This window comes from Heloderma suspectum, chromosome 1, assembly GCF_057233095.1.
Source record: "Heloderma suspectum isolate Gila_16-S chromosome 1, 16-S_ref, whole genome shotgun sequence".
Taxonomy (NCBI): Eukaryota; Metazoa; Chordata; class Lepidosauria; order Squamata; family Helodermatidae; genus Heloderma; species Heloderma suspectum.
The window spans coordinates 253,388,435-253,410,350 of NC_139458.1; the positions used below are offsets into that span (position 1 = coordinate 253,388,435).

Here is a 21,916-nt window from a genome sequence, read left to right on the forward strand (position 1 = left end):
AATTGTTCAAGAAGATTTGTTACAGTTCCTAGCTGATGCATTAAGCACTTGGCTAGGCTTCACGGACTAAGATAGCTGAATGTGCATTCTGCATATCTTTTATTAACTTTCCACTGATACATGTAGAGGTATTCTATAATGTGCACTACAACATGTTGAATGATGTACATGGACTAAACATCAGACATATATATTTGCAGAATGAAAACTGCACCAAACCAAACTACTGAACAATATTCTACCAATGAACTTTATTAATCCAGAGCTTAGAGAGGTGATCTGTCTGCCTCACTGATGCAAATGTGTAATGACACTCTAGAAAAGAACAGGGTTAAATGTTTCCACCTTTTTTATCCCCCAGTGTCTTAGATTCCTAATGATTTCTATAGTCGCAAAGTTTTAAATGACCAGATCTCTTGTGAACTTAATTAAGCTTGGCCTTTCTGTCTTCTGACGCCAACAAAAAATGCACTCAGGGAACAATAGGGGTCAGTGCACAGTTCTTATCAGTGCTTACTTTGATAGCACCAAGTCTTGTTCTTGAACACGCAACACTATACCAAAGAAGTACAGAGAGCAGATAAAGAAAATGAAACAAGTTAGAATGCAACCACATACTTGTGACAATCTACAACTGACTAGATTCAAAGGCAACTAATATATTGGAAGAAAATTTAGACATTGGGAAATGTCAACTGCATGAACCAAACCCTAGTTAATAAACTACTAGTGAAAGAAAGCTAAACTGCAATAGAAAATTCCAAGTATATTCAAATAGCCTTATCAGTGAGATAGGCAGACATGAGTATCTACAAAGTTTTCTGTGTTCTAATCAGAATTTCCAAACACACACATAGCATATAATCTGCAGTCTGCTCACTCCAAGTAGCAGCATTGGCTTCTATGGAGTAACTGCAGGGTAGGGGGTTGGCAAATGGCGGCCCTATGAGGAAGATGCATAATTTATAACACAGAACTTATTACTTTAAAATACATGATTAAGATTACTGGTTCACAATTCGTAATATTAACCTTTTTTCAAATATCTCTGGAGCTGCTCAAAGTAACCAATTTTTGAATATGAACAAAATAAAACTGACAATGAAAAAGGTACATTTAGGCATCTTCATAGGAATGACATCCTTTTGCTAAAATTCCAGGTAAACGCTGGAAATTAAAACTATTTCTAAAATATCCAGCAATTCCCTTATGAACTCTGAAGAGCACACTTGTTTTTACATTAAACATGTGTCCAAAGAGGGATTATCTGCAGAAGAGTTATTAGAAAGTTTTTGCTGGCAAACTCCCTAGCTATTCAATTATGTTTGCGCCTCAAACATTGATCTTAAACTATCAGATCGGTTCATGTGACAATTAATAAATGTAACCAGCCAATACATTTCATTGTGACCATTCCAAATGATGCTCAATGAAAATTGGCGCCACGATGTTAAAGCCACCATGTCTGCAAGTCTAAATGTTGCCCGAAGGTACTTGATTTAGAGATGGTGGAAATATGTTAGGCGTGTCTCTAAATCTGGTCAGCAGCCAAGTCCTGGGTTTTTGGCATACAAACCTGGATTTGCCTTCTCCAACGCCCTCTGGTGTCTGTAATGCACACTCTTGACAGCCTGCTTATCCAGTTGCCTGACTGAAGCCGAGCCAAAGACCTGCCCATTTATGACATCAGCTCTTTATTCAACCACTCTTAGGTGAAAGCTTTAACTTCAGACTTTGGAGGTGGGCTGTGTGCACGTAACTGGAATGCTTTCCCCCTCACTTCTTCTGGGTGAGGGAGAAGTGAGCTGACATAGTGAAACCTCCTACAATAGCTGTTGCTGCTTTTTGTCTGCCGGATCTGAAACGGAGGGCTTTTATAACCGTCAGTGGAATTATTGCTGTCCTGAATTTATAAATGGAATTCCTTTATACATATTTTTCTACTTCACCCTACTGGTAAGTATTTTCATCATTTTCTTCTAATATTCAAGTTTGATTTTTCCTTCCCACTATGCCATTATTAAATTCAGCTAAGCCAAACGAGGGAGGAGGATAAAGGAGATGAAGAGACTGTATTTAAATCCACAGTGCTATGCAAAAGTAGCATTTGAAACCATACATAAGGCTTTAAAAATGAAATTGTAAAAAAAAAAAATGGTGGTTAAAAACGAAGTGTTCAAAATCTAGCTCTTTACTTTACAAGCATTCCTTCCCAAATAATCAAATGGCAGACTCTGCTATTGTGCTCTAGCAAAATGCTAGAGAGCAAAATTCAAGCTGCACGTTTTCTAGTGTGGCCAGTGCTGCATCTGTGGCATGTGTGTTCCCTTAATACTCATTTTACAGCTGTGAAAGATCAATAAACCCTCAGAAAATTAGTGTTCTGTCCAGGAGGAAATATCTTAGTACTTGGAAGAACTTTTATAATTCTTTGGAAAGGGTAAACAAACAGCTACACCTAGGTTTTAAAGCTTGCATTGCTATTCTCCAAGTCTGTAATGCTGAAGTCATATACTGTTTGATGCAATCTTAACACCTAAGCCACACACACACACACACACACACACACACACTCTAAGTTATTCTTTCCTTACTGTAATGCGAAAGCCCATTGCTTGGCCCAATACAGTATGTGACCTGCATAACAAGCCAATAATCTAGAGAGGAATTAACAAACCTAAGCTTCAGAACAGAGGAACACACAAGCAGTGGGAGAGAGATTGCAATATTGCATTTTTAAAAAAATCATTTGTGGCTATATTGTACATGAAGCTTGTGGAATATTTTATTCCTAAAAACCTATTGTCTCCATGTTTTAAGATCACATGTGGCCATTTTTTTCAATTATCATCAAAACATTTCAATTAATATTTAAAACTCTAGGATATGCAAGCAAAGCAAAATGGTTCCAAATAGTATAAGAGTTTTCCTAGGTTATTTTAAAAAATGAACTTCTTAAAAAAAAAAAAAGCAAAATTTACCATGTTTGCATAGTCCTGATTCCTAGTGGAAACTGCAAAACTACCTTTAACAGCTTTCTCCATGTTAGCTGAATAAGTCAGCATTCATAACATATAGGCTTATATCCCATTTAATTTATTAGTACCTATGAAAAAGTTAGGTTTTAACAGGGTATATGTGGCCAAATAAACATTATTGTGGGTAGTATCATTTTATACTATGACTGCTTCATATGCATGTAAATTCCTATTTTTATTTTATTTTTTGCTCTGCAGTGTTTATAAGCTTTGATCTGCCCAAGAGTTGTGGTTTACAAAAGGAAGTAATGTGGAAAATGTATATAAGGCTATTAAAAAGCACTGTCCACTTAACACAATCTCATACTTTATATGCAATTGACAATCTTTTTCCTGTTTCAGAACCAAAAAATCAATAAGCAATTTAAGATTTAAATTCAGTTATTTGTTTAAACTGTAACTTTGTACTCAGGAATTACCACAGTCACAAAGTTGAAGTAAGTGCTGCAAATAAGGTGTAGTGGTATGCACTGAACTATGTGAACACCATTATCCATGGGTAATTGCTTAATTGATTTTTAAAAAATATTAGGGGAAAGGTTGTTTCCTTTATTGTTTTAATAGAAAGCAACTCATTTGCAAGTTAAAGCATTTACATCACCTTCTATTAAATGCAAAATCACTGCCCAATTAAAATTACTTCCACAATGAGATTATAGTAGGTAGTATGGAGGGAGAATGATGGGTGGTATTACTTTTCAACCAGTTAAAAATCATCCTTTTATAATAAAGTTGAGAAAGCTTAATTGAAATTTGGGATCTGTCAGGCTTTGAGAGATTATTATCTCTAGCTTTGTTTCCTATGGGAGGTTATACTCCCCAAGCAATAAGAAGTTCAAATTACATTTATAATATTCTTATGTATAGGAATGCTTTACAAATCTTAATCTAGATGAAAAATTGACTCTGTTTAAGTAAAGCTGTTGTATGTGCCACTGAAGCCAGTTTGCTATGTTTTTGTCACTGTTTGTGCTTATTTACCTCTAATCAAAGAGGTAAATGTACTTCAGATTTAAGCTAATTTCCCCTTTCTAACATTTCAGATATCAAATTTGAGAGGACAGGATTCATAGGATTACTATATTACATTGAAAAAGAATCTGATCCCTCTGTTTAAATTTCAATAATTATTTACCATTTAAAATTTCCTTCTATTCAAAGCTTTTCTTCCAGTTCTGTGTCCTTATCTTTCCCCTAAAGGAACTGTGACTACCTTCTGACACCAAACCTTATTTATATTATTGAAACTATCTCGAAATTACACTTAGTTTTACACTCATTCTCCTTGGAAAATGAATTTAACTGACTAAAGTCGCCATTAGAAAGTAAATGCTTTTTTGCACTATAAATCCCCTCCCCCTTGGAATCCTCCACTGTTCTCTCACCAGAAGCCTTTGTGATTAAAGCAAAGAAACTGGACAGCAGCATTAAAAAAAAAAACACAGACTTGCAGCCGCTGTAAAGAGATTTCTTGCAGTATGTGCTACCACCCAGTGGGCAGAATTTCTGTGCTAAAGTCACAGCAAACTTAGCCTTCAGAAATAAAGGGTGCTGTCTTGAAGCATGAACAAGTAATCTTATATTTAAGTTTATACTATATATTTGCATCTTTCTTTCTCCCCTAAAATTATAATGGATAAAATAGAGCAATAACCTGTAACTTCAGTACCTTATGTAATTAGCTGAAGCACCAACAATGCATTTTTGCTGCATAGCAGGTGAGAGTCCTGACACTTATTTCAATTGTATCAAGATTTGACTCAATATTTCTAAGATTCTAACCACATGGAAATATGTTCAACTGTTTCCAATGGAGAGTGCTTCCAAATAAGTGTGCTTAGGATCATAATCTAAGTGACTAGACAGTGAAGAGTCAGTGTAACATTTAAAAAATGACATTAACAAAATATGGCTGTAATGAAAACTTATTTTGAAGGATCAATAATAAAATATGTAATATAAATTAGGCTGTATTAAAGTAAAAGCTATTACTTTCGAAATAAATGGTATCAGAGAGCAACATAATCAGAGAAGAATTAGCCATTAACCCAACTATCAGAAAGCTGGAAAGATAGAAGACATTTGAATATAATCTCTGCTTGTGCAGACAGTCAAGGGTCAAGAATTTATTAAGGCCTACTCCAGGTACAACATAGCAAAACAAAGATTGGCCTGAAACTTTCAGAACAACTGTTCTCTAATTGTACCTAAGCCAATTTAGCAACTTCTCAAAGGTACTCTATCGGCCATAGCTGGCAAAGGCTGCAATCCTAAATACAGTTACCTAGAAGTAAGTCCCACTGAACTCAGAGGGACATACTTCTGAGTAAACATGCATAGGATTGCACTGTAAGGCTGCAATCCTAAACCTATCGATCTGCAAGGAAGCCCCACTGAAATCAGTATTACTGCTTTTCAAATAGAGATGGCTAGGATCAGACTGCAAATTTCCCAAGAATATGAAGGGCTATTTGTTGTTCCCTACTTCAACATGTGAATAATTAGTGTTCTGGCATTTAACAATTTGTTCATGTTTTCCACTAATAAAAACCAGGTCTCTCTATTCTGTTCATAGTTAGTTTAAAAGTTAGATCATCAGTATCTTCTTATCTGTGTTTTTAAGTGACATTTTCACTGAATAAAATTATTGTTATTGTTTATCAAGAAATAATGTTTATCATATATGTTGCAAAAAGTCACTAGTCTTTTGAGCAATACTAAGAAGCTAAGAGAAGTGCTATTCCAATTCATATTGGTTTTGTTTTACAGATCCTTAATCTAAAACTTATGGGGAAATGGTTTACTCCAGTATTCATTGTGAAAGTAATTAACTTATCAAGGGGAAATTGCAAGCATGCTTGAATATTTCAGTGTGTTACAATTGCTAACTGTGCTTATTTCCATATGCCAAGTAAAACGAAGAGGACAACTTCTCGACAATGCTTTACATTCTTTAGCCCTCAGGAGGATATTTTAAGCTTCTTCTGCTTGCCTAACATTAAACAAAAGGATGAGGCACCTTCCTGAAATACTATGCTCAGGAAAATTGTAGTTACTAGACAGGATACATTGAAAGCATTTTGCTGTCACCATTAACTAAGTGAGTAGTACACTTAAGAAAACAATGTTACACTAGTTGTTTTCAATACAGCTGAGTCATGTTTAACCAAAATAACGTTTCAAAGTTTAAAAAAAAATAGCAACCAACACCTACTTATGATTCTAGAGTGACTGATAAAAATCCATCCAGCAATCTCAACCCAGTTGAACATATATATGAGCAGACATTTTCTTCAATCCACAGAGGGCACTATGAAATAAATAAAATGGCTATGCAAAACCAAAATAGCTGAACAATCAGTTTTGTACAGCCAAGTTGAATTAATTCTAGTTGTCATCCTGTTGACATTTATAGCCTAAAAAGATATATTTGAAACTGTAAAACAGTGCTGTGGACAGTCCTTAGAATGAAACCATAGCCTTTCACATCAGTATCTCATCAACGACCACACACAATCACACACCCTTATCATCTACAGTTTTTTTAAAGTTTAGGATAAGAACTATATTTCATTGAGCCACACTGAAGCGTATAATAATAAAAGCAGAGTTTGGGTTGCTCAATAGGGTTTCTTGTCCATTAAGTTTTAAAATTTAATGTTACTTGGAATATTTAGAGCAAAAGAGCGCCTTTAAAAAATGTAGTTATAAAAGTGCAGTAAAGCCTTTGACCCACGATAAACAGTTTATCTCAGTTGATCAGTTTGCATAGCTAACCACATTGATCAAATAAGTTGAATATCAACTTCTTCCCCAGTTTTTTCAAACATGATTCTAATATACTGAGAAGGGGTATAATTAAAAAGGAGTACGTTTTTCTATTTAAAAAAAATACTTGTGAGACAGGAGTTCTTCCAGTTCCTTCTTGTTTTGTTCAAAATTAATGTTCTCTTTCAAAAGCATGGGCCCATGAAGCTCCCAATTTGATGTTGTGAAAACCTGGCCACAGTGTATCTTAACAGTGGGGGACATTTCCCTTTTCATCCTGCAAACTCAGCTATAATGACTTGATGTCAGGGAATATGTAAGGACAGCTCGAGAAAAGGCAAAGCTGAGCAAGGCAGCACGATTCCCTTCTGTGTGGACAGATCACTGCTGGCTTTATTATGCAAACACACTGTTTTCAGCACTAGCTTGGAATATAAAGGAGAAGTGCAAGATATCAAACTAAATGAAAACTAAAGAAAACTGTTCTTCCTTCTAACTGAAAGGAAGGGATTGAAAAGGGGGGTTAGAGATTTAATCCACATTTTTGAAACAGTCTTTTTTCTCTTCCCCTCCAACGAGACCTGCTTTATTTTATCCTTTTGTTTTGGTGTAATTTTGAGAGAAGGGATTTATAAAACCCAAGAAATTAATGAGCTTTACTGCTTTCATTTTAATCCAACATTGCCGTTAATACAATAGGGGCAATAAGTGAGGGCTTGAATATCAAATGGTGCAAAAGGGGAAGGATTTTAAGCGTTTGGAAAGTTTATTATTCTCAACACGTATGGTGCCCTCCTTCCTCAAGGCAAGATATTCAGATATTCTATATATTCAGTTTTAGTTTAACATCTAGTTTCCCCAGGAACAGTACTAATTAAAATCGACTCTCTGTAATGAATGACTTGGGTGGTTTCCTACAGACTTCACATGTCTTCTACTAAATATTCCCCCATCATAACCCTCTTTGCTAGCCTTACTTGAAAATGTTTTTCCATTACCCAGACTTACTAAAAGATGCACAGTAGTGTTTCTCTCCTGAGCTGGTTAACCAAAGTGGATTACAAAATTCAAAAACAGATTATAAACTTCAGAAGCTCATAGCTTCCCTAATAGAGTTAAGGCAGCTGAACAAATAAGGCAACTTGCTAATTACATAAGCAGAGTTGGCTAGTTATTTGCTGGGCTTTGGGATGTTATATTTTATTTCATTCCTGTGCTAAGCAAGTGCTACATCCTTTATCACCAATTTTTCAGAAAGTGACATTTTTGTCTCAATACCACATTTTGAAAGTATATGAAAGATAAAGAACCTACTTCTCTCAAGAACTTATTTTCATCCTTGTCAAATAATGACAATGGCAAACATACACCTGGTATGAACAGCAAATATTGAACAAGCTCTCAAATCACAGTCTAAAACAATTTACTTTAATTTTTCAGAAATGCATATTCTATCCACTACAGTTATACTTCCCCAATATTCTTGCAGCCACAGGAAGGCCACAGTATCCACAAGACTGAGTTGCAAAAGGCAAAAAAGGAAATTTTAATACTTGCACTAGTTCACTGATATTTGAACTGTTTATGAAGTGACAGTGATAGTCTAAAAGATGCCTTTGGTCTGTACAGCCACTGAAGACTCTGGAAACAAATTTCTGATTTGAAATTATACAAGTAGAAGGAGAAGCAGATTTCAGAGTGCAGGGTGATTCTAAGCATGTGTACACAGAAATAAATCCTACTATATCCAATGGGGCTTATTCCATAGTCAATGTGCTTAGGATTTCAATCTTAATCATATTTGCAGGATTAAAATTTCCAGTCAAGAAGGACAAGTTAACTGCATGTGGACTGGGCGGGGTGGGTGTATGCAGTGTTAGTCCTACTTAGAGTAGGCCCATTGAAATGAATAGGATTTACATTAGACTAACATTGGATACAGCCGTAACAACAATTTAAATGGCCTTTCACAGCATGGCATAATTCCTGGTAATATGATGCTTTAAAAAAAATCACAACTTATCTAAGGTATCAAAATAAGAGCTTTATTCACCAAAAGCCAAATTTCATATAAAGAGACCCATCCCCTATATGATGCTGCAGCAAAATAGTGGCAAAACTGCTCCAGAATGAGCCTTCAGTTGTCAAGAGATGATACTATTATATTGCTCCTGAACATGAGGAGCTTTTCAAGGAATTCAGAACTACAGTCACTAAGACAGAATACTGTATATTAGGCCTAGTCATTATACTGTGCAAGAGCTATTGAATAAAAATGTTGTTGTTTTACAGTTTATACTATAGATGACTGTCTTGTTTCTTGAAAGCAGAAAACAGTAAAACTGTATGCATGCCATCCAAAGAACCTTGGCCTCGATTTGTAATCTAAAGAGTCATGTGTCACATTTGTAAAACCATTTCTCTTTGGTCTGTTGATCAAAGCTGACTTTGATTGCTGTTTTGTTTAGACTGATTTCATGCAACAGCTGAACTTAGACAGCAGCAGATCTGATTTTTTTTTTAAGATAACGTATTTGTTCAATTATCAATCCTGTAATGAGGCATTATTGTTATATAACTACTAAGCCAAAGAAAGTGTGCACAAGTTTGTCATCATCTTTCCTTGATAACAACTGTTTTTTTCCTTGCTTTCACAGACAATGACTGAGTGAAATTTCAGAAAGAAAGCTGGCCACTGGTCTTAACATCTTTCTCCTTCTTTGGAAAAGAAAAGCCTCTGAAATAAAACTAAAACCAGCTAAAACAAGTGAGCACCTGCATTTACAGGCAGAATGAAGAAATATTCTGAGCTGAAAATTCTGATAAAGAACTAAGTGAATGGTGCAGCCCAGCAGGTATGGATTTATCAGGACACGTCTACTGTTCAAAGTTAATAGTTGGATGATTCTGAACAGAAAAAAAGTCTCTTTCTTCATTCTACTGAAGAAATCATCATAATTCAGTCCTTAGCATCATGAACGCTTTTGAACACATGGAACTGCGGCTACCATCTCTAGCCATGCTATATAGAAGAGCTTCTAAGAATTACAAAGAGAGCCATTTTTGTTAAGGGTATTAAACCAAAACAAAAGAGGTTCTTCACACAGAGACTAGAAAAAAAAGAAGAGAATCCCCTCCCTCTCCTTCAAAGTCCCATTCCTGAGAAGCAACAAGAGTCTGAAGCTTTTATCCTCAACAACCTGATGTGCTTATATACCATGATAAAACTTTATGGGAATGTTCACTGAATACAGTGGGGCTCACCAGGAAAGATATTCTACCCATAAGGATAATTTAAACTACTACTGTGAAGGAAGTACAGCTACGTAAACCAAACTATAAACTTCTCCCAAGTCAACCTGCCGCTGGAAAACTGTATGTTCCCTGGATATTAGCAAGCACAAACGGTTCCCCCAAATCTTTAAATAAGGTAAGGTCAATATGAATGTATTCCTTTGCCAATTAGAACAATAGGTGCAGCAAGTTATGCAAGAAAACCATAGCAAGTATCACACTCTAAACAAATTAAAAAACTGAGCATGTTACATTAACAGCACTTCTTTCTATAGAACACAGAAGCAAGCACCGCCACTAGAGTTCAGATTCAAGTTAAACTATAAAACATGTGTAGATAATAAGCACAGCAGTTTGATTAAATAGGTAATGAAAAGCTACGTAAACCTACCGTCTCAAAAGCATTGTAAAGTATCAGATATCAACAGTATCTGTTTAATGAGCTACTCCTCCCAATTATCTCAACCAGTGTCATTCCAAAATCGAGACAAGTTTTTTCATTATATACCAGTTATTTTGGTTGGGGGGGGGAATCCCATTAAAAAAAAACTGTTTTAGTTGTTCCTTCTAAATTTTAAAGAGCAATAGAAGAAATAAATTAATACTTGTGATATCAAATATTAAAAAATACTAGTATTTTATCTTGCATGACCGAGGAAAGCCATTGGTGTGCTGAACTTTGACATTAGGGAGAAAATACTGAAATAATCAATTCTATCAGCTGTTTCAGGATCGGCTCAAAAATCTGCAGAAATTATGTTTGGAGTTTTGTACATCTCCAGTTGTCAGCGTGGAAACTGAGCTGATAGAACCCCAGAGCAGTTCCGATTCTGAGGAGGAGCAGCAGTCCGTGGGAGAGGCACAGCCTCTCATCCCTCACGGACACAGCAGCTGGCAGAGATTCCTCCTGCCAGCATTCCTGAGAAAGATAGTGATCCTAGCAGTGAGAAAGTGGGGGAACGGGGCTTGCTTGACGCTCGACGCAGACGCAGGGAGCGACAAGCGATGGAGGGCGCGGAAAGGCCCGTAAGTTCTGGGTCTTCAAGTGACTCTCTTTCAAACGGGGATCAACTGACTACTTGAGACTTAGGCTACCCTGCTGTTCTTTGCTTAGTCGCTGGTGATTAGCATCTGAGTCATTAAGTTGTAAAAGGTTTAAAGCCTTGAAAAGAATCCTTTCATCTGTGTCTTGAGTTGGCTACTGGTGTCTACTGAAAGAGGCCGCTAGGGCGCCTCCTGACACCCGTATAGTAAATTTACAATTCTTTTTAGACTGAAAATGCTGTCTCACATTCACTTAAGTAAGGCCATTACTCATTTGTATGTCAAGGTACAACATCTATCTAAGGCCAAAGTAAGGAGAAATTTATTCTAATGTTAAAAATCCCAAATAAACTTAATTCCTTAACTGAACTTGCAACTGAACAGTTGGGGCTACTGCACACATTTCACCACCACTCATTATTAGTTACCGTGCAATCCCTAATTGCCCACCTAATATTCGCTTTTTAAAAAATCGATTATTTTTGGTCACTGTCTTACCAACAACCCATGACTGTAACTAAGGAGAGTTTGAACAATTAGCTAGAAGTCTCAATAGCATCATGTGCTAACATTCAGATAAAGTGGGAAATTTAGATGCCCACATTTTACAGGTGTAAGGCAAAGACCCCAATCCAAAAAACTATGTGATGAGGTGTGCATATGCAATAGGCTTCTGGAGTTTCTCCTTCTGGAAAAAAATGGTTGTGCTGGCTGCTGCCAAAATGACAGGGAAATGTCAGAAACAGCCTCTGGTGTAGTGCAACAAAACCAGGGTGTGGGGGCAAAAATCAGGGGAAACCTTCAGGCATGCCTAAAAAAACTCCTTGGATTATGGCCTTAATCCAGCATCAAGTGGTGCCTTCTTATAAGTGAAATTTTATATTAGACCAGGCATGATAGTTGTGAGTAAAACCATATACAAATAAAATATTTATCTCTCACTCAAACAATCCTGTAACCCTAACAGTCAAACCCTATGTGGGCATAGAGAATATGAGAACAAAATAGAGAACAAAAACCAATCTAATCTTAAATTCATGACCCAAGTTGTAAGCCCCATGGAACATGGTAGAACTTAGTTCCAAGTCAATATGCACAGGATTGTGCTGTCAGATATGCTTTTATCATTTCAAAGTGGTACTTTCACTGTACTCTCTACTATTAATCTGATTTTTTTTTCTAGATTGCTGAAAACCAAACACTAGTCTGTGTGCAAACCTCATTGCAACTTGACCATGATCAGTGTAACCTGGAACTTCATCCTAATTTGGACAAAGATAGGGCTGTTGCTCAAAATGGCACCTCATTTTGTCAGTGCCAAGTCATGCCCCTCAGTGTGCCGCTGTGATGCAGGATTCATTTACTGCAATGATCGTGACTTGACATCAATACCTATGGGGATTCCAGAGGATGCTACAACCCTTTACCTTCAGAACAATCAAATTAATAATGCTGGAATTCCATCTGACCTAAAAACCTTGATCAAAGTGGAGAGAATTTATTTGTACCACAACAGTTTGGATGAATTTCCAATCAACCTCCCAAAGTACGTCAAAGAATTGCATTTGCAGGAAAATAACATAAGGACAATTACTTATGATTCACTTTCACAAATTCCTTATCTGGAAGAATTGCATTTGGATGATAATTCTGTTTCTGCAGTTAGTATTGAAGATGGAGCCTTCCGGGATAATATCTATCTCAGGCTTCTCTTTCTTTCTCGAAATCACCTTAGCACCATTCCCTGGGGCTTGCCTAAAACAATAGAAGAGTTGCGCTTGGATGATAATCGTATTTCCACAATTTCTGAGCTGTCCCTTCAAGACCTAACAAATCTAAAACGTCTAGTTTTAGATGGAAATCTCTTAAGCAATCATGGATTAGGAGAGAAAGTCTTCATGAACCTAGTCAATTTAACAGAACTCTCACTGGTCCGTAATTCCCTTACAGCAGCTCCAATAAATTTGCCAGGCACAAATCTGAGAAAGCTTTATCTGCAAGAAAACCATATAAATCATGTACCACCTAATGCTTTCGCATACCTACGACAGTTGTATCGATTAGATATGTCAAACAACAATCTCAGTAATTTACCTCAGGGTGTCTTTGATGACCTGGACAATATAACCCAATTGTTTCTTCGCAACAACCCTTGGCGCTGTGGGTGCAAAATGAAATGGGTTCGTGACTGGTTGCAGACACTGCCTCTCAGAGTTAATGTACGTGGCCTGATGTGTCAAGCACCAGAAAAAGTGCGTGGCATGGCTATCAAAGACCTCAACACAGAGGTATTTGATTGCAAAGATGAGGATACTGTAAGTACTATCCAAATTACTGCTTCAGTACCAAACACTTTATACCCTGTGCAAGGACACTGGCCTGTTTCTGTGACCAAATCACCTGAAATAAAGACTCCTTATCCACACAGAAACTACAGAACAACAGCTATCCCAGTACAGGAAATCATTACCATTGTTGTAAAGTCTGTAAGCACTGAGACTATTCATATTTCTTGGAAAGTTGCACTACCTATGACTGCTTTAAGACTTAGTTGGCTCAAAATGGGTCATAGCCCTGCCTTTGGATCTATAACTGAAACTATTGTTACAGGAGACCGTAATGACTATCTGCTTACAGCACTTGAACCAGACTCCCCATACCGTGTATGCATGGTTCCCATGGAAACCAGTAACATTTATCTGTCTGATGAAACACCTGTTTGTATAGAGACTGAAACTGCGCCCCTTAAAATGTACAATCCTACAACAACCCTAAACCATGAACAGGAGAAAGAACCGTACAAAAATTCTAATTTGCCCTTAGCTGCCATCATAGGAGGTGCAGTGGCACTAGTAGCTATAGGACTGCTTGCTTTAGTCTGCTGGTATGTCCACAGAAATGGATCCTTGTTCTCGAGAAACTGTACATACAGCAAAGGACGGCGGAGAAAAGACGATTATGCTGAAGCTGGAACTAAGAAAGACAATTCCATCTTAGAAATCAGGGAGACTTCTTTTCAGATGATCTCTCTGAACAATGAACAAGTGTCCAAGGAGGAGTTTGTAATACATACCATATTCCCACCTAATGGAATGAATCTGTATAAAAACAACCACAGTGAAAGCAGCAGTAATAGAAGCTACAGAGACAGTGGTATACCTGATTCAGATCACTCACATTCATGATACTAAAGGAAATGGAAGACTTGGGGTGGCTGTTTTTTCTCACAAAGAAAGGTAACTGTACAGGTTGCTGTCCTACTGCAGAACACTGGATTAAAAGACTGAATAAGCAATGTATTGTACATTTGCCATATAATTTATATTTAAGAACTTTTTATTAAAAGTTTCAAATTTCAGGAGACTGCTGCGATTAATGTAGCAAGGATGCCTGAAAACTATTCTATATTTTAGTATTTTTTAGTAATTTGTACTGTATTTTCCTTGCTAATATTGAAATGACAGACCATTTAACTTTTGTGTTCTACTGAGTAAGATGACTTGTTGACTGTGAAAGTGGATTTTCTTGCTGTGTTGAACAATCAGGACTTTGCATACATTTGAGATCCTTGTAAGTATAAGCACAGGCCTTTTTCACTTTGGTATTTGTAAAAGGTTAAACCTGCCAAATTGAAGATATTCAGAAAAATGGCTGCAAAATGGATCAAAATACAATTCTGGGTATAGTAAAACAACTAAAGTTCAGTAAATCAAATGTGTAAAGTAGTGGGCAATATCAGTTACTTAGCTATAACCAGGAAATGACTGTTGGAGACTGCAGCAGACGGCTGAAATCTAGATAAGGCAGTTGAAATAAGAATTCAAGCACACATTACTGCCCCAAACTAGTGGCTGCTAAACAAAAAAGGGGCTTGGTTTCTAATTATTAAACTGGTAGTTCTGTTTATAGGAAACAGGAAATTACAAAAATCTAAGATGTTCCTAAACATATATATGTCAGAAACTAAAAAAAACTTTTTGTATTCTATAGGAGAACTTGCAGATTTCATAATGACAGTTCTTTTAATATTGCAAAAGCATACTCTGATATGCAATAAAATATATATACTATATATATTTCAACTGCCATTGAGAATATTGCCCATTACTGTCACAGTTTTCTGAAAACTACTTAATAAACATGCAAGTGAAGATACTTTGATCTTGCTTTCTACCTAGTTGTGATCTATTTAATGTTCAATACCCAACACACTTTTGTCGCCATAACTATTTTTCCCCAAATGAAAACCAAAGTGCATTGTACGCCCTTTGGCCAATCTTGTATGTGCCTTTATCAAAAGTTACATGTGTTCCGCTTTTAACTGGGAACAAACTTTCACACACATACACTTAATTATGGAAAGTTGTTGGTCTTAATGCTGAATAAAATATAAGATGAAGTACAGAAAATTAAGTGCTCTTCTCATCCTCTGTATATACATTAAAAAGTGTTACATAATGGAGCATGCTCAAGTTCTCTGATTCTGCACTGCACCCATCTCAGAGAAAATTAAGATGACAAAGCACAAACCTAAATTACTTCCTAGTTTAATAGAACAGCATAGTAGTTCATAGGTATTTTGCTCCAGTCACAGTTAGAATATTACAGAATAGAATAGAAAGAGGCAAAATAGATACATTTTGCTAAATAAAATTTTCTCAAGACTTATAGTTGAGAAATGAGTGACTACAGCTATGAGGCAGCATTGATCTGGCAATACCTTTTGAAACTGTAACTGGGTTGTTATTTTTTTACTATTACATTATTTTTTAGCAGTGGGTATGTTTTACAGGAAGGAAGGAAGAAACATTAAGCACCTCCATGCTTTTGGCAGGGTCAGCTCAGCCATAGAGGCAGACTAGGGAGTCACTAGGGGCAGCACAATTAAAGGACGGCAACCAATCATGCCAAAAGAGCTCACTGAGCCAAGGCTACATGATGTTTCCAGTATTCCAGATTGCTGGATCCCTACATGAACCAAAAGTGCATCATACAATCCTCCACAACACAGGAATCAGAGGATCGCACTGCATTCTCATAGGGAAGCAGCCCTCATTCTGCCGCACCAAGAATGGCCCCATTTTTCATGAAACAGTGAGACTACAAAGCCTGGTTCTACAAATATATTGGGCCAATAATCTGTCTATATATTCCATTGTCTTAATACACCAGACAGTTTCCAGTGGTTGTTAATTCATGGGATATAACAGCCTCCACTTCTCTTTTTCATTGATATATGACAGCATAATATGCTTTTATACTGAAGCCTATTTCCATCACTTGGAATGTGTTACACAGGTTAAGGGTACTTTAATCTGCTGTTCATGGTCAGTGAGCACTAAGAGAAGAGCAGGCTGAAGGTGCCTACACGTTCTTTCAATATGAATTGCTTGGCAACCATGCAAGCCAATGTTAGCTTGTGGAAGAAGAATTGGCTGCTGCAGGAACTGGCCATGATCATAAGCAAAAATAATCATCCCTTCCCCACTCCAACTTAAAGAGATGGAATGGGGAGAAGATAAAAACACGATCAGAAAAACATGGAGAACAAATATACTGTCCACCATTACCTTGACGTAGTAAAACAATTTACAAAGTTTATACCAGGGGTGCAGAAGCTGCAGACTGCTGACCAAATCCAGCCCATGGAGGCTTGGCCCACCTCCATGGCCACGCCCACCTGATGTCACAGGATTCATGCAGTGCTGGGGGGGGGAGTCTTATGGCTCTCCACCCACTTTTGTTTTGCACCCCTGGTTATAGCAAAGAAGTACTAGACTGGATCTAAAGCTCAACATATATCCTTTAAAAATGTCCTAGTGTCAAATAACTGATAGAAAATATATATTTTTACCAGATAAATGGCACAGCAATCCCACGCTCCATCCATCTGTCCAAACCACCCACTTACCACTACCTTCTTCAGCTGCATAGAGAAAAACCAGTGTTTAGTAGCAGAGATAATCTGTAGCAAGAAGAAATGTCCCTAAAACATTTCTCTTCCCACATATTATAATTTATTTCCATAATTCCATATCCAAATAAGACAGAACATGGAGATAAAAGCTATTTACCCATTACTAAATTATTTAGTAATTTCTAAACAATTACTAAATAATTGTAACTGAATGTTTGATTGGGACCTATTTTGTTATAATTTCAGTACTTGAAAACTAATATTTAAACTTCAAAGGGGGGATTTTGTTACTGTATGCAGAAATTACTCTTCCAAGGAACACAGACATAGCTTAGCATGTATAAAACTTGTAACTGCAGATACAAGCAGATAGTAGAGTTCACACAGACCTAATTCTAGAACACCAAGCAAGCCGTAATCAGAGGCTATTTCTTAAAATTGATCTTCTCTCTATCTACCAATCTAAACTGGGTGATTTGCCTCCTACATGTATACCTCCTACATTAAACTCTCATTTTACTTCTCAGCCTAGTAAAATCATCTTGAATTAATATTTACATAGTGAATATGTTGTACAACTGCATCTTCATGCCTTTCAGGAATTATATTTACCATGCCTCAACAACTCACCAAAACTAGATTTCATTCTAGCATGGTAAGTTATGAGCTTTTATAATATGTAGTTGCTTTCATTACACAAACTTTATTCACTATGCAAAATTGGCATAGCAGTATCACCTCCAGACCATGTCCAAATGTAAGCTGAGGCTTGGGCCTTAGTCCCTGGTAAAAGTCCTCCAAATTCAGAGAAGTTATGCCTCACATTTGCCAACTGTTAACAGAGCACAAACATGGAGCATCACTGGATCTCATCCCTACTTTGAATACATTTTTAGTTAAAGCTGTATGGAGTACACACATATTTTCAGCCATTGCTGCAGCTGAAAAATGTGCGACCACAACTGCAGAGACCAGCCAGGAAAGGTTACATTCTCTATGTAAATGCTTACCTAGAAAAAGCTGAAATGCATCATGCATTTTTAAAAATAATGTAAGGAACACCCCTTAGTCTTTTAATCTGAACAGGGTAGAAAGTGATCCTTTATTTTAGCCTCCTGCAATGAAAAAGCACTGTTATTTTCCTTTTTTAAAAGCCATTGCAGAAAACACTGCTATACTTTTCACTGTGGCTACCCCTCAAACATTAGGATCTGTCAGAAGCAGTATATAAAAATAAGCCTGCAAGCCTTTCTTATTCACCAAGATGTGGACCAAAAGGATCCTGTTGTGTCATCAATCGCTACTCACTTATAAAGAATCCAGTCCCCAGAAGAGCTTGCAGTGTTGGGCATGCTCCCCGCTGTCTCTGGTCCTCCAGTCACTCGCTATATGTCCCCTCTATACCTGACATCCATCGCTATGGGACGTCCAATTCCACTGAAAGTGGTATATCTTGTTTATCCACTTTAGGGTTAGCTATTACTTGGTAAGACAAATCTGAGCTTTTCAGGATGCATTCATAGCGGAATGAAAATCTCTTCACTAAAATGCTTTAAAATAATAACATCATTAGAGAACTGCACAACCAAAAAGCAAGTATAGTAGCTCCTGTTTCTCCTATCCAAAGTGTGGTATTGCTACTAAATTCGTTGCCCACAGGCCAATCCCACCCTACTCCAAAAACTGTTACTCATTTGAAAATATATTTTGCAAAGGTTTCTGTATAAGCTCATAATTGCCGACTTTGCCTTCCATCACCCAAGCACACAACAGAAGACACAGAAGACTGCACTTGAAAGAGATCAGGAGGTGCAGCACCATCTACTAATCCATGATCTCATTTTGCACCCAGCTTTATCACAAGGGGCAGGGAGAAAAACACAATACTTCAGAAGATTGTAAATCAGCTTGATTCTGCTGGAATTGAAAGGATAAATACATGGGGCTCTGAGAAGATGGGGTTCATTACACTATGACACATAGGTATAAGTCTGCAGAGGCTTTCTTCCTAATCAGATTAATATAGTTTATTTTTATAATGAAGCTTATTGTAAAAGTAACTATCCCCCGATATTGCCACTGGTATTTGCCTACCATCTATCCACTATATGCAATATCTTGAAACAAGATTCTGATAGTGAAAACATACTGACAAGCTATCTAGCTGGTTAATGGAATTCAAATTCATCTGAGCAACTAAGGTTGTTATAGTAGTCTACAGAGAAGCAAAATCACTGGGGCAAAACCGTCTATAAATTAAATGAATATTTTATATTATAAAGTTTTACTGTGTGAAGCTATATGTAGTCCATGAATCTTACAACATAAATGATGCATGCTATTTCAGGGTGGGGGAAAATATGCACAGTCAGTGCATTTCTTTTCAAAATGTGCCGATTGTGGCAGCTTGCCCAAAGCTAAATTCATTGTAATAAAAACTCATGGACTGGAACATGGTGCCATTTATGTTATTCGCCACCTGAATTGTTTTTGTAGTATATAAACCCAAAGCAAACAGCTGTCAGTTTGAAAACCTCTGAAGAGCTCTGTCACTAGGCACTGCTGGGCTTTCTTGCTTCGATGCTTTGAAGAACTTGTCAGCTGGGCCCTGGCAACTAGCTGTGGAGGCTAGATCTTAAGCAGCTGAAAGCATTGGATTAGAACAGCTTACATCTTTTGACTTTGTACCGGATCATTGGATTGAAATCACTTTGATAGATGCTTTTGGAGGATTTTCTGTTTTTCTGAAGCCTGCGGAATTATATTCTATGTTTCTTGCCCTTTAGTTTTCAGCTTACTCTAGCTACCAACTTAAAGCCAGAAAACCTAGCCTTTCCAATTTAGCTCAGAATTTCCTCTCCATCCACCCCTAAAAAATGAACAAGGCTCAGAATGCAAGTGTTAAGTAATGCTCACAAACACAGTACCCTCCTACATATCAAATTGTTTTAAGAGCTACCTATATTGTCTGGTACCACAGATCTTCTTTCTCTATTTAAGGACGGGCAGAACAGAGCTGGAAATTGTTATGTTTTGGTTGCATTAAAAAACATGTGGAGGATGGATCTGGGTTTACACCCACTCTTGCTCAATATATTCCTATTATATTTGATATTAAAGGTGTGTGTGGTGACCTGACCTGAATGGTTTGGATCTGACCTAAAAGCTAGCATAAGCCTGCCAGAAAAGACTTTATGCTGAAAGTTGAGTTTTTAATCAAGCATACAAGGTTTATTTGTTTATTACATTTAGATCTCATCTTTCCTTCAAGGAGCAAGGATGGTGGCATACATGGTTCTTTTCCTCAACCCCATTTTATCCTTACAAGGACCTGGTGAGGTAAGTTAGTCTGAAAGATAGTGACTGGCCCAAGATCATCTACTAAGCATCATGACTAAGTGGAGATGTGAACCTAGGTCTCCTCTGTCCTTGTCCAACGCTCTAACCATGACACTACAATGGCTTTCAAGTACATAATTCCCAAGTATAAAGTCTATGTTTTACTGGGGACAGGGCTGGTCCTCCCATGAAGTGGGCTGGAACCCCTGCCTCAGGCTGTGCAGCGGAAGGAGTAGCAAATTATATGCTCTCCACCACCACTGCCAGGAGCTCTTCCCGCCCCATGGGTGCTGTTGGGCATGTGCTCCAGAGAGGGCTGATCTCGCGCTGTGGCATTTGCCACGGTGGGAAAGCAGAGCTGACAGGGCTCTCTGGAGCTACTGGCCAGCCTGGCAGCACAACAGCAGATGCTCCAGCGAGCCCTGACAGCCCCACTCTCCTGATGCAGCAAATGCTACATGAGGAGAGCAACCAGTGGGGCTTTCTGAGCAGTCACCCACCCTCTGGCTCAACTTGAGGATCCTCTCAGGATGATCGAGAGGGCCGGTAGGCTGGCTGTCTCTCTACGAAGAGCTACGTCAGCCCTAAAAAGCAGCTGGTGTGGCTCTGCAAAGAGATAGCCAGGCCCAAATGCCTGGTTCTGAGGGGCCCTTTCTTAGAGCCAGACATTGTGGGAGAGGTTGTCCCTGGAGATCGGCTGTAGCACAGCAGTGGCAAAAACAGCGGCAACAGTGGCGATGAGGTGGTAGGTGGGAGATGGGGTGATAGGTGATAGATGGGGTGGGAGGTGAGTGGATGGGAGACAGCAAGGGCAGTGTGTGGCAGGCATGTCAGAGGCACACGTGTGCTCACCCACCTCAGGCAGCAGGGGAGCTTGAGCCCACCCAGACTGGGGATACTGGGCAACATCAAATTCAGCACTAGTGATAATGTAAATTACATTGCACTAGCATAAATGACCTCTAGGGCAACGCCAAGAGTGTTTGATGTTTCCCACTATTTGTTAAAGAAAGTTAGTTCTAGCAATTCTTGCAAAAGTCCCTGCTGCAAAGAAACCAAACATCTTTCCTCAGTTGAAAGGTATATTTGGAAAAAACATGAAACAGGACTATTCTCATGAAGTTCTTATTACAGCTAGTTAAAGAACTTAAAGAGTTTTCAACTATATCCTTGACATAATATATAAATATGGTGGTCATCGCAAAGCATTGCTCAAGCTTCTCAAGAACATGCTTCTTGCTATTTGTCCATTAAGTGTTCTCTAAGTTGGCTGTTTCTTGAAAGGTCATGCATGTAATTTTAGTATGTAACCTGAAAGCTGGCTCATGCTTTCTAAACCAGAATATAAACTAGTTCTAGAAACATGGATAACTTGTAACTCTCAGCAATTAAACACTATGAACAAAGGTGGGCAAGGTTTAATTGAACCATCTCTTCCAATATGCTTTCCTGCATCTGCCCTTCCATAAGGAGGGAACCCTATTGTATTTTAATGTGTTTTATCGTTTTAATCTAT

The 21,916-nt window shown here is 37.7% G+C and overlaps 2 protein-coding genes across 13 annotated transcripts in view; one reads left to right on the forward strand and one right to left on the reverse strand.

Annotated features, from left to right (window-relative positions):
- The window catches only part of MACROD2 (mono-ADP ribosylhydrolase 2), a 1,364,729-nt gene that overhangs the window by 1,254,038 nt on the left and 88,775 nt on the right, over positions 1-21,916 (reverse strand). The window lies entirely within an intron of this gene.
- Positions 1,697-18,926, forward strand: FLRT3 (fibronectin leucine rich transmembrane protein 3). The gene is made up of 3 exons (XM_084824080.1): positions 1,697-1,956; positions 9,464-10,236; positions 12,328-18,926. The coding sequence occupies exon 3, from the start codon at positions 12,380-12,382 to the stop codon at positions 14,327-14,329; it is 1,950 nt and encodes a 649-aa protein (XP_084680206.1). The 5' UTR covers positions 1,697-1,956; positions 9,464-10,236; positions 12,328-12,379; the 3' UTR covers positions 14,330-18,926.

Coding starts and splice junctions, on each gene's coding strand:
- FLRT3 (XM_084824080.1), top strand. CDS start 12,380: ATGATCAGTGTAACCTGGAACTTCATCCTAATTTGGACAAAGATAGGG.